The 18618-nt window shown below is 38.6% G+C and overlaps 1 protein-coding gene across 1 annotated transcript in view; it reads right to left on the bottom strand.

Annotated features, from left to right (window-relative positions):
* The window catches only part of LOC134018952 (metabotropic glutamate receptor 4-like), a 109267-nt gene that overhangs the window by 21636 nt on the left and 69013 nt on the right, over positions 1 to 18618 (bottom strand). Inside the window, exons 4-6 of the mRNA XM_062459348.1 lie at positions 6800 to 6935; positions 4384 to 4538; positions 3949 to 4089 (exon numbers count right to left, since the gene is read on the bottom strand). Coding sequence (XP_062315332.1) covers positions 3949 to 4089; positions 4384 to 4538; positions 6800 to 6935 — 432 coding nt within the window. The remainder of the gene's footprint in view (positions 1 to 3948; positions 4090 to 4383; positions 4539 to 6799; positions 6936 to 18618) is intronic.

The following is an 18618-nucleotide window of genomic DNA, read 5'->3' as shown; positions in this document are numbered from 1 at the left end:
ACTCTAGTTAGAATGTTGACCGACCAATTCTGTGCCATACAATCTTTTCTGTAGGGCCATAACCTAGTTGTATTGCAGTTGTTTCAAACAGGTTGTACTGCAATAGTGATTACCCTTTAAATGTTGCAGATAAACTCTTAAGGAATTACTGTAGGAATAGTTCAGCATTACTTTGATATTAGACCTCTAGAAAAAATGACATTTAAATCTACATTGGATCTCAAGAGATACTTGGATGCAACAAATATTGCTTGATCATCTTATCTGGTCTTGAAGCAATCAAGCAGCCATGCTGGCAGCGAGGCAGCCAGGCAGGCACTGCATCCCTTGCCCCCCACTGGCCTTGATGACTCATGGCCACTGGGAGGGTGAGCAATAGAATGATTCAGGCTCACCAGGCCTCACATTGTTGTCACCAGCAAGCAACACACCCACAGTGGTTCAGCCCAATACTTCACTGTGTGTGCTGCAAGCAAATTACTTTGATTTCAGAAAAGGGCGCATTTTCCATAACATTATGTGAGTCTGGTATGACTTTAATTGATCTACATTTAAATTTACAGGAGTACATTTATTTTACATTCAAACTCAGGCCTAATCGATAGAAGTGTTCTGTCAGGTAGACTAATGAGATTGAAATAATGAAATATATAGTTGTGACCCAATTTCACCAGAAAATAAAATTGTTTTGCAGCATTACAGTGTGCTGCAGTATACCAGTAATAAAATGTATCTTAGTTTTATAGACCCATCTTTTCTTGATTAATTGTCATTGGCATTTGAACAATGCTCATTATCAACCACACAAATAATTAGGGGAACATATCACACTGTACTGCACTGTTGAGCAGATAATTGTCTCACTTACAGTATGGTAGATTGAGATGTTTGTTTTGCTGAAGCACTTTACCACAAATCGTATCTGATAAATGAAGTTGTATTTGCCTGATCCTCCATATTTCAATGGCATTGTTAACAAGTAATTACCCATAATTTCTTTCCAAATTAGCTTAATGGTCAAAGAACAGTTCCCCCCAAAGAATTCTGGCTGTGATCCAGGTAGAGGTCCTAGTTAGATCATTTTATACTTGCTCTGGCACAAGTACTGTTGTACAGTAATATCCATGTGGATAACTTAAGTGATTAATGGCTTATACGTTGTCTGGAGCACAATCGATTTGGTTTCTCCACCATCTGGTCATGTCCACCAAGGGCCAGACAGTGACCTGAAGGTTGGGCTGGTGTCATCTACAATGTAAACCTGGGCCATGGCCAGCAGGAACAAGCAGTGACTTTTGGACAGAGACCAACTGAGGGAACTGAATTATACATTCACACTCTGAGCATCTCAGTCCATACGGTCACATTCCCTGTTGAAAAAAAGGTATAGTGCTAAATTGACGCTCTATCCAAATGAAAACATAAGTTAAGTTTATTCCTTATATGTTGTGTGGTGATGTGGTAAAGGCTTTGTCATTGAAACACATTAATAAAATGTTTAAACGTAAGGGGTTCATGGCTGAAGTCAGGGACTGGTAATAACTTACTAATACCATGATAGTCTTTATTTCAGTTGACGATTTATGAAACCAATATTCCTGATACTGAATGGGGACACACTTCAGTATATATTTGCATGCATGTGTTTTTTTCTGTTAAATTATTACAAATACATAATCTGTGCTTAATGTTTCAATTTCACCAATGGCAGACTGTCAGAGTTCACAAGGTAATGGGTGGTTTATGAACTCTCAGTTACTGTGTATGTTAATCACAGATGTAGAACTACTCTGGCTGATTTGGTACAGCATGGTAGCCTACAGTATGTCATAGAGAGAATTGGTGTTTGTTGGATGGTTAGGGTACTAGTACATGAGGATTCTGAGTGGAATGGGCATAACTCTTTCCTGTATGAGATTACAGTGCTCCTGGGGCTACTCACTGGAAGAAAAGGAGCAACAGCAATGTAGCTCAAGAGCCACCATGACATCTGATGAAAGGAATACACAGAGAGGACACAGTACCATATCTGCTCTTGTAACATAGAAGGATATGCCCTTTGAAAATATTTTTTTTGCACTAAGAGACATTGTTTGAAACCTTCCGGCACAATAAGCCCCTTACCAACCCCTATCTTAAGTAGACAAATGTGCATTACAGTAAAACAAACACATTCATGTACAATGTGATTGTTTTTCATTTAATGTATTTTAATTATTTCTGTATTCCTATATTTTTATTTAGAATGGTTTGGTTTAGGATATCTTAGATTTACAACACAATCTAAAAAATATGGTGTTAAGGTTACTTTGTAGGAATTTACAGTAATTTCTATCTATAATAACTTTCAATTAGATAACACAATATGGCACCAATGGAGCCATAAGGAGAGAGAGAGAGAGAGAAGAGAGAGAGAGAGAGAGAGAGAGAGAGAGAGAGAGAGAGAGAGAGAGAGAGAGAGAGAGAGAGAGAGAGAGAGAGATGGTTATCAGTTGTAGCCCTAGAAGAGTACAGTAAATAGTGTTGGTTTCCAGGGAAGTGGACCTCAGCACTTTGTGTGTAAGTTTGGAACAACATGCAGCACAGAAGGGTGATATCAAACTGACTGTTGGCTGACACCTTGAGTTTCTATATGCAGAGAAATACACTTCTGTCTAGGTTCCTCCTCTTCTCAGCAAAAAATATTGAGTTCTACAATCCAAATACAAATATTTTGTTCAGGGCATTTGAGAATCATATGAAAAGGACTTCAAAGACTTAAGTTCCATTAAGAAATCACATTCAGGTATTCTGTCCAGACATTGCATGTCGTCTAGTTAAAGTAATGTAATCTAGAAATATTGACAGTTATGATTATTTTCCAGTGCAGATAAACTCTATTATGTAGGTAATATTAACAGGAACAATTTGAAAATGTGGCTTGGTGTTCTTGTGCATCATCATGTTGCATTTTTTACATTCATCATAGGTAATATTGCACCAACTCCTTACAATAAAGTAACCAGCTACCTCTCTTTTGAGGTTGTTGAAAGTTGAGCTTTAGCACGCCCACTCCTAGTGCATTTTGACGGATTCTTCCATAGCTGGGCTGTTTGCTGGGACACAGCTTCACAGCTTGAGGCAGGGATCCTAAGTGCTCTTCATCAAAAGACATTAAATAATACAGACAAGCACTCTGATGAGACATCTGCTTTAAAGGCTGCATCTTGAGTCTGTTTTGCCTTCAACACTTAACTTTACCGCACATAGGATTATAAAAGCTGTGATAGTGCTTATTATACGACAACTCCATATTTGAAATGTGTCATTTAAAATCAGAAGGGTGTTTGCATGGGATGTTGAATAAGGAATAAAGCATAAAAATGTAAATAAAGTGTTTCTATGCCTTGACTGTCACATGCATGTGTCTTCCTAACCTTTAAAAGCATCAATACACAGCCTGGTTTAGACTATGCACAGCAATCAGTAGGTCTGGACGCCTAAGACTCCGAGAGTGGTAACGAAATGGGAAATGAAAGACAGTTGGACTTGGAGTGCCTAGTGATTTTAATTACCAAAGAGCTTGGCTCTAACGTGCTGATTGGATTCCCTATTGATTATGTTTTCAGCCTGTGTAATGGCCCAGTTTTGGTGATTGCCGTTGTACTGCATTGCAAATTGAACATGCGACATGGAGTAATGGGGACATTCAGTGCTGTTTAATCAAACTTCGGAGCCTATCCTTTTTTCACACCCTAAACATTCTTCCAAAATACAAAATGATTTGTTACCTCTCTCTCTCTCTCTTCATAATCCAAGTGCATAAAAAAATGTCTTTGCTCATTTTTACTCAATTATGAATTGCTCTCTGTGTAATGTCACAAAGAAGGAATACACATACAGCTAACACTAATTATGTTCATAATCAATGTCTGTCAATTGAAAAAATACAGAAAATAGTTTTCTTACTTGTGCATTTCTTAATACCAGAACCTTTCTTCAAAGCATGACGGCTGAGTTTGCACTGAAAGTTGTTCTCCCAAAATTCTGCAAACCAGATATTCCTCCTGTTGTTGTCCAAAGTTCGGCTGATGAAGTAGCGATCAAATCCTGAAGAAGTTAAAAATAAAGTCAAGGTTGGACTTGGAGCCCACAGTAGATCATCATCTGAGAAGTGTGTTGGATTTTCAGATGGTTAGGGTTAGGGCTGATAAATCATTTTCTTTTAAACTGTGCTGTGTCAATGCAGTTTTCTAATCATGCTACTACAGCACAATGACACCTTGTTGGTGTTCTGTGGTAATGGTAGAATGTAATAATTGCACTTAAATTGTTAGTTTGTGCTTGGGTATGTATGTGCAACAGCATGGGTGTGCATGTGTGTTTGTTAATACAAAACAGTACCTCGTATGGACTGTCGTTTGGGGAGGATTGTGACAGCCCCCTCAGCCATCTCTTCCTGGTTCAGGATTGGTGAGATCTTGGAACCCCAGCTGTCTGAACCCACCCACAGAAAGTGGCCTGTCTGGTTGGCCTTCTTAGCTGCCTGAAGAAGCCGTCTATGGGACGGGAACAGACAGAACATCATAGTTTGATCAAAATTCTGTTATTGTAAAATTGTACAAAATGCTTTTATACGCCATAAAGAACCTTTAGTTTCTTAGCATACAATGTAGCAAAGAGCAGGTTCATATTTTACTTAGGTTTATTTTCACTGACTAATTTATACTCGGCAGAAGTGTGTTGCAGGCAGATGCACTTCTGTATAACTCAATGTTTTGTCCCTCCCTGCTAATTGATGTAATTAATAAACAACAGCTGTGGAATTCTTGATGTACCAGACGGCTGGCACTCCTGGCTAAACTACTCTTAGACAGTAGACTTACTAGTCCAAAGAACAAGCGGAGCTGGTTCATGAAGGAGGACGTGAGACATAGCGCGCCACTAGCAACGCGTCATTTTATGCGCAGGGCACTCCCTCCTAATAGGGCGGGGTATATAAGGGATTCCCGGCATATGCATCGCTAGTGCGACATAGACTTCAGTCTTCCTGCTGCCTCCGCCTCCCCGGCCTCCACCCTTGGTTCTGTTTTCTGTTTCCTGTTTCAGGGGGAATGCGTCGCCGCTCTCTGCTCGGAGGTCGAGACGGTGTCTCGTCAGATGCGGCAGGGAGCCGATGCGAGCAGAACCACAATGCCAAATCAAATCAAATGTACAATCGTGTTTGTATAGTGGGAAATAAAGTATTCGTAAAGTCATACTGAGTCCTCCTGCCTGAACCTACTCTGGTTTCCCTGAATACATTTACATTTAGGCAAGTAGGGTGAAGTGCCTTGCCCAAGGACACAACGTCATTTGACACGGCCGGGAATCGAACCAGCGACCTTCTGTTTACTAGCCCAATTCTCTAACTGCTCAGCCACCTGACTCCCTAGAATACAGTTTGGTAAAATAAAATACTTTGATAACCAGCTTTTTAAACTGCTGTAGTGTTGTTTAACCCTACCTTGTTGTGTTTATTTAGAATTATTAATGAATTGCTGTATGATTAATATACATGATTATAATAAATAATCATAATTTTAAAATCATGAAACACCTTTTCTGTGAGCTCTAGCTGCCTCACACAATAACCTTGGTTTATAGTCTCTCAGATATATTCTGAGTAAATGTCCTAGGCTCCCTGTTGTACTACATTTTAGTATTATTTTGTCATCCTTTAAAATATAATGAAGCAAGCTGTGAGTAAAATACGGAAAAAGAATACCGTTTTTTTGTTAATCATGATTTCTGTATCAGACGAGAGAGGGAGTCAGTGTTTTGACTCTACTGCAGCTCTTATTGAAGTCGTATGCAGGGCAATTTCAGTTATCACAAAGACCAGGTGCTCTCATCCTTTATGGTATTTACTGGGGAATAGCTGGCATGACAATCCATGCAAACTTCTCTAAATTAGATTTTTACCGCATACTTTACTGACAAAAGTAACAATAGCAGACAAACATATTTCCCACCTCTGACATTTTTTGGGGACACATACGGTAACTTGCTAGCTTGGGTGTAGTACAATCAGCTTTAGTTTTTATTAACTGGCTGCCAACTCACATTGACTGGGTTCAAGGGTAGACCAAGAATGCCGAGTTGAAATCCCCTTTGCGTTCTGTAATTACTGTATATCCAGACTCCCGTTATCAGGGCTGTATTAAGTCAATTAGCACAGGGACTTCTGCCCTTTTCATGAAGCATAAGAGTCCTCCACAAATCATTGAACACATACAGAGGGGTATATCTGGCTTTTGTATCACTGGATATTATTTAACCCTTTTGTTACAGCAAGCTATCATTTAAAAAAAGTATGTAACGATAAAAATGTGTTGATGTACAAAATATGAACGGTGTTCAGTAAATGGATTTCTTGTATTTCTTGGTCTAAAAACACAATCTGTATTTTAATCCTGTTACTTTACAATGCATAGAACTAAAAAATACAAGTAGGGCCATTACATACTGTACACATGTTTCAGTTACTGGTAGAGTTATATTCTGTAGTTATTGTACAGCACACATGAAGCAGTTACAAAACTTGATTATCACTTGATGTTTCTACTGCATACATGTACTATGTCTGCACATGTGCACACAGACAAGGTAACAGCTGCAGCCCCATGCAATCGATCAAGATATTTCTCACACCAAACCATGATTTACAGTCCTGAAGCATAAAAAATGTCTAGAGGACTACAGTGTGTGGGTATTTGTTTGTGTGTGTGTATGTCAGTCTCTGTGATTCAGAGCACTTGTGCCAGTCTGCAGCACTTACCTGATGTCATCCTCATTGGCAAAGAGAATAACAACCCTGGCATTTGGGTTCTCTCTCAATCTGCGAACAATCTTGTCAAATTCTCCTGGCTTAGGTTCCCGTGGTATCTTCATGGACTGAGCAATACATAGATCTCCTGCAGAAAAGAGAAGTCGTTTGTTGAAAGGCAAGGACACATGGGCCTAGAATGTAGTTTGTATTGTATCCTTGATCAGAGATCACACTCTACCTACAGTACAAGGTGAAAACAGCATTATCATCCTATTCCTGTAGATAAGGTGTACTAAGGTTCTTCAGAATCCAGTCAAGCATGTCATTCTTAGAATAACCTTCCTCAATACTCCACCATGGAGAGTTTTCCCTCTAGACCAACACCAATACCATTATTCAGACTTTCTAGAGGTGTAAGAGATTAAAATTGTGCATGTGGGGAATGTGTGGTGTAAAAAAAATAATTCATGGACCACAAGGGGCAGATTTGAGACATGGAGAACCATCAATTCACTTTATAGACCTGCCAATGAGAATGGACAATTTGTGAAGCAATGTACGGACTGGCTGAATTGGTAGAGTTTCTTGTTTGTCTTCTACACACGTACAGTATCTTTGTGATATTTAAGAAATGTTAGAATGTGTCAATTTCATGGTAGCATACAACTATTTGTTTCCATGTTTATACTAATCCTCAAAAAGAGAGACATAAATATAACAGAGACTAAGCATAGGTCTAGGAACACCAGAACTTACTGTATATCCATTGGTTACCCACAAGCAAGCCTTTCTATTTCCCAATGAAACATTTCAGGAGAATTGTTTTGTTGCCTTGCCAAAATGCCACAGAGTGTATGTGCATGCTAATGAACTCTCCTCTCCTGACCCGATACAAAAGCAGCCTGCTGGCCAATCAATGCAGGAATAATACCCTCTGGTTCACTGCATAGCAGCCAGACCATTGATCATAAAACAAAGCACTGCCTAAGTTCAGAAACTAATAGGTTAGGAAACTGGAATCAGAAGAAAAGAGCAGAGAATACTGTTGACGGAACAATAATGATAGACTGACAGCCTTGCTTGTGGGTGCAAAGTGTTACTTTCGATTGAATCCCTCAGGTCTTTAGTCGACCTGATGTTATTGTACAGCACCGAGTGAGGGTTCTCATGTTCATTCTCATGGTTGTTTTCCAAGGTTTAGGGATTTTTGCTATTTTACTGAGTTTTACATTTAGATGAATCTCTCTTGTCGTGTTCTCTGCCACGCATGTGACTGGTCTTACATGACAGCCCATTGCATTCACTTGTTATTCACTGGACTGGTTAATGCTTTAGATTTTCTAGAGGAATGTACCCTGTACTTGTTATATTTCATGTAGTAGTCCATGTTTTTAATGGCTTTTGCCTTGGTACTGCAGTCAGGCATGCATGTTTTCCCATTAAAGATCCATGATTTTCCTGCTTTTATGATTTTTCACCCTCTCAACCACACTTTGCCACACCCTTAGTGTTGGTTTGAAAGCTATTTGATGGTTTCCATTGGAGTGTCCCTTGAAGGTTTACAACCACATCAGCAATGTTTTCCCACTTACAAACAAAATAATACTCGGATATGTATTTCAATCCGTCTCAAATTTCACTGATATTTATTAAAACTGTAGTAAAATCTTGTGATTTATCTACACAATCTAAACAGCATAACATCCTTTGATACCCTGTCCTTCCCTTTTCCAGCTCACATGTCTACCTATACCATAGCCTACCCTCAGGAGTGGGTAACATAAAACAGAATACTTTGGGACAAAGGCAAGCCTGGAGTCGAGGACCACTGGACCAAATATTGGTCATTGGGCACTGACAAAAGAGAACAAAACAGATTTGTTTTGTTTTTCAGAAGGAGATAGTTATATGGTGCAAATGTATTTGGAATGGAGTTTACAGTAAGGTAGAAATACATGTTGCAGAGGCAGCGAGGAGGTGAGTTTCTGAGATAACTCCTGGAACTCAGACCACTATATAGAAAGTCCACTTAATCTAATGGTAGAACTTAAAGATCAGCCTTAACTCTCAAGGACTACACACACTGTATAGTATTACATTTTTCATTACATATTTCAGTAAAAAAGTTTTAAAAAAAAATGGTGGTATTGGTAACACTTTAAATTAAGTTTAGGTGAAAAAAATGTTTTATAAATATCTTCATGTGCTACTCTTTCTAAAATTGGCCTTTTATTGATCTCATCATGAGCCCCCCTCAGTATGCATCTGCTATTCAATTGATGTAAGGTTATAATCCTCTAGTAATGAGTCCCATTCAGGAATCTGTTTTTCTACAAATTGCATTCCTAGATCACATTAGCTGCAGGACAGGTAGTAATTGGGAAGCTCAGATTAACTCTTCCTCTTGTTTCCTCCAAAGTAACGTAAACCAATGTTAAATACCTCCCATAGTGCCCCATCTCATCTGTTTCCAATCTCTGTCCCACTAAATTAAATGTAGACATACAGACAGTTAATAAAAACGGAAGAAGCCTAACAGCTGTATAGTACATTTTCCCTTAAAAAAAGAGGTATTTGTTTTTTTGTTGATAAATCATAGATTACGTAATACTATAATACTGCCTAATCTGTAAATTCTTCAGATTCAAAAAAAGTTAAGAAAAGATTTATGTCAATCAGGGGTATACTGCAAATGTCTTACAATATTATGAGCAGATTTTTGATGGGCAATCAAAATCATCTTAGATGGGATTTGAAATGTATGACATCTGTACAGTTCAAATCCCCGAAGCATCATGACAGGTAAATAACCAACAGGCTAAGCAGGGTCAAAACAAATTAACCCATGGCACCATGTCTCTCAGGCTAGAGACCTGGCTGATGACTTGCCCCTATCTCTCAGCATATTACAGCACTCTAACATTCTAGGCCATGTCAGAACCTTGTTTAAAAATAAGACTTGTCTTTGGGGATTGTAACCTTCCTCCACCATTACTACAAGTGTGGCACGGTATTCTCAATTCTGGTGAGTCTGGTTTCCACAACATTTCACAGGAATATAGAAGTAGTAAAATACATGATTTTGCTTGAAGATATGCAATCTGTCTATATGTGTACTAATCAAATCAAATTCTTTATCAAAAAGAAATCAGGTTAAATTAAATTGAAAGAATGGATCCAAAAAGCTTCATAGTCAAATAAAGTAGCATAAAGATTTGCACATGGTTCAATTTGATTGACTGGATCAGTAATGGAATTATCATCAGCATTGATGTGAGTGTGGTTATGTTTAGCTATATAATGGAATATGTGTAAAACTATACTATAAATACATTGCAATAGACTGCAACGTTGTAAACAAAATGCATGAGTAAAGCCATAGTTACATCTCATCAGTCCTTAATAATTAATTACATAAGCATGTAAAAAAATGCATCTTGGTAGATTTACTGAGTTAATGCTGCTTCCCAGACATTTCATTTGGGAACAGCCGATGGACCAAATATAACAATTGCAGCAAAATGTATGATCTAGAGTGAAATGTAAAATGGCCAATTTCATTAAAACAACAATAATCTGTAATTATATTTTTTTCATAAGCATAACATGTTGTTTTTGACTGATGACTGAGCTAATCTTCCACCAATGGTATTGTATGCATGGAAACATGCCTTGTTTTCATAGGTCTTGGCAAACCAGGACCTATAATAACAAATCCGTCAGCAGGCCTGATTTAATCTCTAAACCGTTTTTAATTCCCAGAGGAAAGTGGACTTTCTATTTATCCCTATGGCACACTGTAGGTAGTTGGTTGCAGACAGGGAGTGACAGAACATTATTTTTTCCATATGAATCTCCCCGGAGTGTCACTAAACCATCCTGCCCACTGAGATGGCTTCTCAATACAGTACACTGCACACCCAGTCAGAGACCCTATCACAAATGTTGTATATATACAGTAGATGTGTTTACGTGGAAAGGGAAAACCTAATAGGGATTTCCAAAAAGGTGCATTTGTGTGATGTGAAAATGTTTCGAATATTTCACATGAACATTTTATAATAAATCCATGGAAATTAAGGGCAAGATGCTTTAGGAAAATGCTAAACATATAATAGATTGTCTGTAGATGTGTTTAAAATGACTTGAGTATTAAGTCAGATGGTGACTGTGAGTCATATTCTTTAATTACATTTTGATAACTACTGAGCAAAGGCATTGACTCGTGAGTTCTGGAGTAAACGTTAAGACATACTATTTTAATCATTTGATTTTGACCGTTTTTAAAACCCCTAAAAATTACAAATCGCATTTGTTCTTGGTGTGAAATAGTTATAATATTTGAAAAGATAAAATAGACTAGGAGCTGTCCATGTATTTTTCCTCTCATTTGACTGTCCATTTAGCCAGTACATTCAGGCTGATATTGTCCCTAGGTCTATACACAGAGTGACTTAACACTGGGGAATTTACTGACTGTTCAGCTCCAAGGCTCTGAATAAATAAAAGGTACATGACAGAAGGGTCTGGGGTAACCATAAATTAGACTTCAAAATGACTAAATTACATTTTCTTACTTGGGCTAAATGATTTATAAGTTGGAGAATAACAGGCCTCTGAGCATTGTGAAAGGAACTGTCTTGTGCAGTGATGAAATGACTCATGTGACAGCCCTGGGAGATCTCTCATATCCAAAGAGAGTCCTCAGAGCAGACCCTTACTTGAAAAAGAAAGATGGCCCCCTGCTGTGGAGTTTTTCAACCTACACTAACTCCACTGGTGGCAGAATCCCAATGTAAGCACTTCTTCCCAATGATTATGGGTATGCAGCAGGTGTTGAAACCACTTGCACAAACTGGCCCTGAGATAATGGCCATTAGCTTCTAACTTGATGTGTTCAGAACAACAAGACAGGACGAGTACAATGTCAGGTTCTATCAGTGACTAATATCACACCTCTAGTCACTGCTCGAAGCTCTGAGTGAAAGGGTAAATCTCTGAAACCTTTGGTCTGTGGCCTCAATCAACCTCTCTGAAGGTTTTGTCTAATTACATTTATATGTAATATATTCTTTATTGTTGTAAAACATCAACACAATAAGCTTTCCTGAATCCTACAAATGTATGACAAAGAAATACAATTACTAAAATATTGGTGCAGTGTCAAAACAACTGAATTAAAAAACAAAGATGCAAAGGAAGCCATTGTAGGCCTACTCATCTTCTGTGATAGAGGACCAATATTATATTACATTCCCCACTTTTTCTTTGGGTAATAAAACAACCTGTGTGCAATTTCAATGTAGAGACTTAGTTATCAAGGAAACATTTCAACCCTGAAGTTTTTGGGGGGTAATTTACAGATGTGTATTTTCAAAATGCGTATTTCTCTTGCATAAAAAATTGTACCTTCATGCAAATTTTATATACATCTCAATGTTGATCGGTATTTGTCTACTTATATTGAAAAGGGAATCAGGTGGCTGAGCGGTTAGGGAATCGGGCTAGTAATCCAAAGGTTGCCAAATTACGTTGTGTCCTTGGGCAAGGCACTTCACCCTACTTGCCTCAGGGGGAATGTCCCTGTGTACTTACTGTAAGTCGCTCTGGATAAGAGCGTCTGCTAAATGACTAAATGTAAATGTAAACCACTCATGCATTTCATGTGTACACGTTCAGTTGACCAGCAAATGTTCCAGAATCCTCTCTGTTTCACCTGCAGCCTTGAGACTCTGAAAAGCCACACTATAAAACATGCAGTAACATGCTTGGTGCTGGGAATAGGGAAAATATACACAAGAAACAGGGGAGCATGACCAGTCAATTCTAACATCTCCTTTAACCCCAAAAGCTATACCCAGCCACCATTAGTGTTAAATGAGCCCTGGCCAATGGAATTGTTGCTCAATCTTATGCATGGGTTGGAGATTTGAAGATTGCATTACGATATCTTATTTTCTCTTCCCAGCAACCAATTCAAATATTGTATATCAGACCATTAAAATGAAATGTTTGAGCAAAAATAGGAGTAAAAAATGTAGGGAAACTTAGTAAAGGGGTAAAGACAGATGGCTGATATACGCAAGGATTCTGGATGACAAGATATTAATGTAAGATAATCAAATAGTTCATCTATTTTTATGGTAATGATGACTTAGCAGGCATCTTATTGCTGTAGTGATAATTAAAAGTTCAATTTGAAGTGCTTGGAGGTTTAAAATACCATTTACAACCATCTTTCCTTTAATATGATCTCAGAATCAAGGATACATGAAAAAAGAGATAAATCTTCAAAGTTGCAAAAAGAAACTGTTAAAATTATATAAATACAATAATACTTTAAACTACCGAACAAGTATTCTAATCACATTTTTTCTTGACACTCCTCTCACGCCAAAGGGAACGAATATCGCAAAGCTAATACCCTCATAATAAATCTCCTGCCATCCTTGTGCCCCTGTCTACAGTCCCTGCCCTTGTCACTCCAAAATGTCCTGCTCCATCTGTCACTCAAAAAGTAGAAATTATCCCCCAACCTATGCTGATATTATGCAATATAGCACTGTTGATTAGACAATTATATTTCACTGTTCACTACAGGATATCCAGGGAAAGGTAAATAAGCATCTGAGATGCAATTGTCTTTCTGCTGAGATTGAGTTATTTTGTTGTGTTCCACACATTTTCTTCAATGTTCCAAAATATTAAATAAAGGTAAGAATAGTCCATCTTGAAATAATCAGAATCATTTGAACAGAAAGCTAATGGCTAAAAATGGCTGACCGTATTAAGCTACTCAAAATGCAAACAATTATGGTTGACAACCTGCTAATGTTCATGGCTGTGGGCTCATTAAAGGATGAAGGGGATGCCTAAGACTCTTAATTTAAACATATCATAGAATACACCATACACAGGAGGGAATATTTAATGGCACATCATTTATCATGGATAATGGTTTATATTTAGCTTTCCAAATGCCCCATCAAAAAACATAAATTGTATTTTTCTCTTCAAACCACAAAATGAAGTCTATTATTATCCTGTAATAGGCCTATTAATCACTACAAGCAATTGCATTTGTATAGAGGCTTAAAACGTTTTTGGTGGGAATAATGATTATTTGGTTGTTTATTTTTCTGCACACCTGTTTAGGATGGTTGTCACATTCACCCTTGCAATTAAAATCAGGCTGGGTGGGTGGGTGTAATTATAGTCAGTCAAAGTCTATACTCTGAACATTTTCAGACCACTTGACTCAGTGGTCAAGTCAGTGGACACAGCTTTTTTGTTTAAGGGGTAAGTGTCCATTACTAGCTAGGGCCAGGAGTCTCTAATAAGAGGAAGCTTCTTAAAATAGTGGTCAGCAGTGGAAAAACATTTTCCTTTTCAGAGGTACTGTGAGAAGGATCAACCATAGAGGACAGCCAGGGACAGGGTCATAAAAGTTACATTTTCATTAGAACAGTACAATAAGATATTGGGAAACCTTATCTCATCCCATGGCCTGCCTCTGGCATATGATGGACAATTGACCTATAATTTACCATTTGAACTACCTTAATACACCAGAAACATTCTGACATCTACAATGGGCAATGAATCAGGACCACGTGAACAGGACTGTACAGTACAGAGTCTGCAAGAACCACAACTCTGTATGAGGAAGGGGCTACCTGAAATGAAAAGAGGAAACAAGTAGTCTTGCAACAAGTTAATGAACATATGATCATATCATTAATGCAACATTAAAAGTGACCTATAGCATAGTCTGAGGCTAAGCTGAATGGGTCATAGAACAGGTCACACATTAAGAGCATGAGTTTAACAGCATCTACAGACTTAATGGAATTGAGTCGAAAAAAACAAAAGGCATCAGGGGGACCTAATCCGAACCATATATCTCAATCAAGTCCCCCAATCTTTCAAGACAAACCTACAGTATGGCCATGAAAAAACATATTCAGTGTTCCTGTGAGGCCAGACTTTCCTACCCCAAAAAACTTGAAATGTAATTTGTGATGTTTGGCCACCAAAGCATTTTCTGCACAGGTAAAGCACTTCAAGCCACTACTCTCTGTATTTCAGAAAATCTCATGTGACATGATATAGTTTTGTTGTTATGATAAACAACATATTTTTCAGTCTTTTCCTCTGGCAACTACACTATTCAGGCATCAATTTATAAAGCACAGAGAACTCTGTTGCTAGAATGGTCATACTGCTACATTTGAATTGACCATATGCTGTACTTATGCACTGATTATTGATTACATTTCATGCTAATTTATGTAGACCACACATCATTTTTGTATGCAAGTAGACATTATAACTTGGAACCGAAAAACTAATACATGCATTTGTTACGTCCCGATTGGACTATTGCAATGTGTTGTTCTCTGGCCTCCCAATTACCCACCTAAAAAATTTACAGCGGGTGCAAAATGCTGCTGCTAGACTATTGACCAGAACAAGAAAGTTTGATCACATAACATCTACTCTTGTCTCTCTACACTGGCTCCCTATCCAAGCCAGAGCTGACTTCAAAGTTCTACTACTAACCTACAAATCTCTGCATGGATTGGCACCACTGTACATCTCCGGTCTCCTTGCACCCTATTGCCCCGCAAGGACACTTAGATCTCAAGATGCCGGCTATCTGGTGGTTCCCAAAATTAAGAAAAAAACAGCTGGAGGTAGGGCGTTCTCATATAGAGCGCCTCTTCTCTGGAATAAACTACCCGTCTCAATTAGGGAGTCTGATACTGTTTCGACGTTTAAAATTAGGTTAAAAACGTTATTGTTTAGTCAATTCTACGACTGTTAAAGGTAAGTATGTTACTAGTTGGAGGCAACGGGGGACGGGTTGTTTCCATCCTTATTCTTTAAGTATAACTTATTTTAGAGTTCTCTTCCCCTGGAACAGATTTCATGTTCCAAATGAGGGGGACTGTCGCTGTCTTGGTGTGTGGGGTTGCATCAAATTCCCCTTTTTTGCTCTGTTAAATTGCTGCACCAGTCCACACTTGACCGGTGGGGATCTCATTCTATTATGACTGTAACTGTTAGCTGCTCCTGGCATTCTCTAATCCCTGCTCTCCTCTCTCTGTCCCCCCCCCACACACATCCCTTGTGGTGTGGGGGGTTTGAGTTGTCAGCACCTGCCTGGTCGTCGGTCAGCCAACGCTGGACCTGGTCGCGAGTCTCCCGGTCCTGTCCTACATCTATAAAGTTGAATAATGGATTTTGGTGTTTTAAAAACCCATCGACACTGTATGACTATGTTTAGCCTGTGTTCTGCTCCTCTCTCCCACCAACCGTCTCTGGAGGAGGGGATCCCTCTCTGAATTGCTCCTCCCAAGGTTTCTTCCATTTTTTTTTTTTTTCTCCTGTTGAGAGTTTTTTGGGAGTTTTTCCTTGTCTTCCTTGAGGGTTTAGGTTGGTTGAGGGGCAGTTCTATGGGCATATGTGAAGCCCTCTGTGACATGCTTGCGTGTAAAAAGGGCTATACAAATACATTTGATTTGATTTGATTTGATTTGGCATATCCTACTGGAATGCTGAATATGTGAGGCACGTTGATTCAATGCATCTTTCCCTTGTTTTTGTTTGTCTTCAGGGATGTTTGACAACAGGAAGTCTCATTTTGACAAATATCGTGTCAGACTTTTGGATTGCTGACTTTGTTTCTTAAAAAACCATTAAGAGATTGAGGAGAGCAAGGAGGAGGTAGAGACACTGAGAGTAACAGATGAGTTATGTGTCCACAAATCACCCTGCAGCTTCCATCTGCACAGCAGACTAATTTATACAATCAAGTGACAAACCATGCCAAGCCTAGGTTCCTCAAATGGCAATCTGCAAGAAGACTGCTGACAGAGTAAGAATGATGACCGTGATTTAAAATGTGTCTACTGGGCTCCCATTCAACAGGGGAATGGTAAACAATATGCTATTAATTCCCATAAGACTAATACTGTTAACTGTAATTAGTTGTTCTATTTAATTTAAATGTGTACCAATGTACGTCCTGTACATTTAACAAAGTGGTACTGTAACCTATTTACTATGTAGTATGTTACTGCTAACTGAATTTTACTTTGTGGTAGTCTTAACTTTTCACTCAGATCTCTCACAGTGTTCAGTTCAGGAGGTTTACTCAGGTCTGCACGTGACCCTTCTGCTCTGGGGCTTGTTTCAACAGAAAAAGGCCAATGTTATTTTCTTTAGATGATATCACCTCAGGAGTAAAGCTTTGCTCTATACAGCAAGACCAATTCTAAATCAAGTAGCTGCCAACATATTGGTTTACTCTAGTCCTGTGGAAACATGTACAGAGTGTGTACTCAAGCCAATATCCAGAGACAGACGGAAAGAGGGAAAGATGATTGTGAACATAGTAATTTTCACTTACAATTTAAGCCATATTGGTTGGGCTCCGCCAATTCCAATTCAGAATAGTACTTTGTCACAAATTTAAAAAAAAACACTCCTCTCCATCACAGCAGCAACATTTTTGTGTGGATGAAAACTGCTTGTCACAGACTCATGTTAAAGGGTCACCAGCAGCAATCTGTGTATCCTAGTTATAGTGAATGGGCTGGGTGATCACCAGTCAGGAGAGTACATGAAAGGCCACATATCATCAAGAGCCTGATTACCGAGCGTCCCCTTTGTCTGCTCATTAGGCCTAATGAAATTACATCCAGTCAACTAATTTTCACCCGGCATACTAGAGTCATCAGTGGGGATGTCAGAGCAATCTAAGATGGTAAATAAATAAATTGATAACACACGGTAACAGGATGTGTGTGCAATTAGGAAGTAATTGGAATATGAAAAAACTGCACCTAACCACGACTGATCTTGAGATGAATCTTATACATGTAAGAGCTACAGTATTTCTAAAGAGCTAAATGGTGCACACTTTTTTGTGAGACAACCCCAACTCTGTGTCCTGTCAAGTGTGATGAGAGAGAGTGTACACCTTAGCGTTATTGGCTTGGCTTTTATTTGACTGATTAATGAGAGGGAAAAGCCTTCCATTTCTAAACTTGCAGTGCTCTCAAAAGCAAGCCTCTGCAGAGGATGTCAGGCAGCCAAACACCTGTAGCTTTGATAGCCACTTATCTCTGATGGGGCCACTGTCAGACAGTCCAGGACTATGCTTAGGTGTAGACCCTATGTAACATCAGAAAGTTTTGCCCAGCTATATATATAATCCAACACATTAAATAACACATTCAGTATATTAAACTCTGCACATGGATTCCTACATAGGAATTGCATTTGGTTTAGTGGTACAAGTTGGAACACAAGTGAAACTTAGAAAGAGTGGGGTTGACCTTTCAAGTAGTCTAGGTGGATGTTAACATTGATCTTGTTTTGGTAACGCAACCTTTAACTGCCTCTTTACAACATCCACTTTGACATCCACCTTAACACCCCTCCCCATGCCGAGCTTTCTACACTTTTGTAATAACCTATGCTGCTATTACTCAATACCATGTAATTCCATAGCAATTCCTATGCCATAAGGTGCTAAATACATGTACAGATAATTTGGGTTTCACATGTGAAATTGCAGCCCCGAAGGTATTTACCATTTGGCATTACAACACCTGCATCCCAAATGTGTCTAAACCAGAGGCGAATGACAGTCAAATGTTTTCCTCTATGGAAATTCTAATATTTTTTGTATTGCTGTTCTCTTTCTTTTCCTTTGATCACTCAATACAAGGCCTAAATTGTGAAGTTTTGAGCTATCATATGTCAGACTTTGATTTGTTTTTCCCAATCTCATCAATGAAATCAGCTTTACGACGAGA

The sequence above is a fragment of the Osmerus eperlanus genome, chromosome 4, assembly GCF_963692335.1.
Source record: "Osmerus eperlanus chromosome 4, fOsmEpe2.1, whole genome shotgun sequence".
NCBI classification, from domain to species: Eukaryota; Metazoa; Chordata; class Actinopteri; order Osmeriformes; family Osmeridae; genus Osmerus; species Osmerus eperlanus.
Note: the sequence above shows the minus strand (reverse complement) of the source record. Positions and strands in the feature narration are given on the sequence as shown.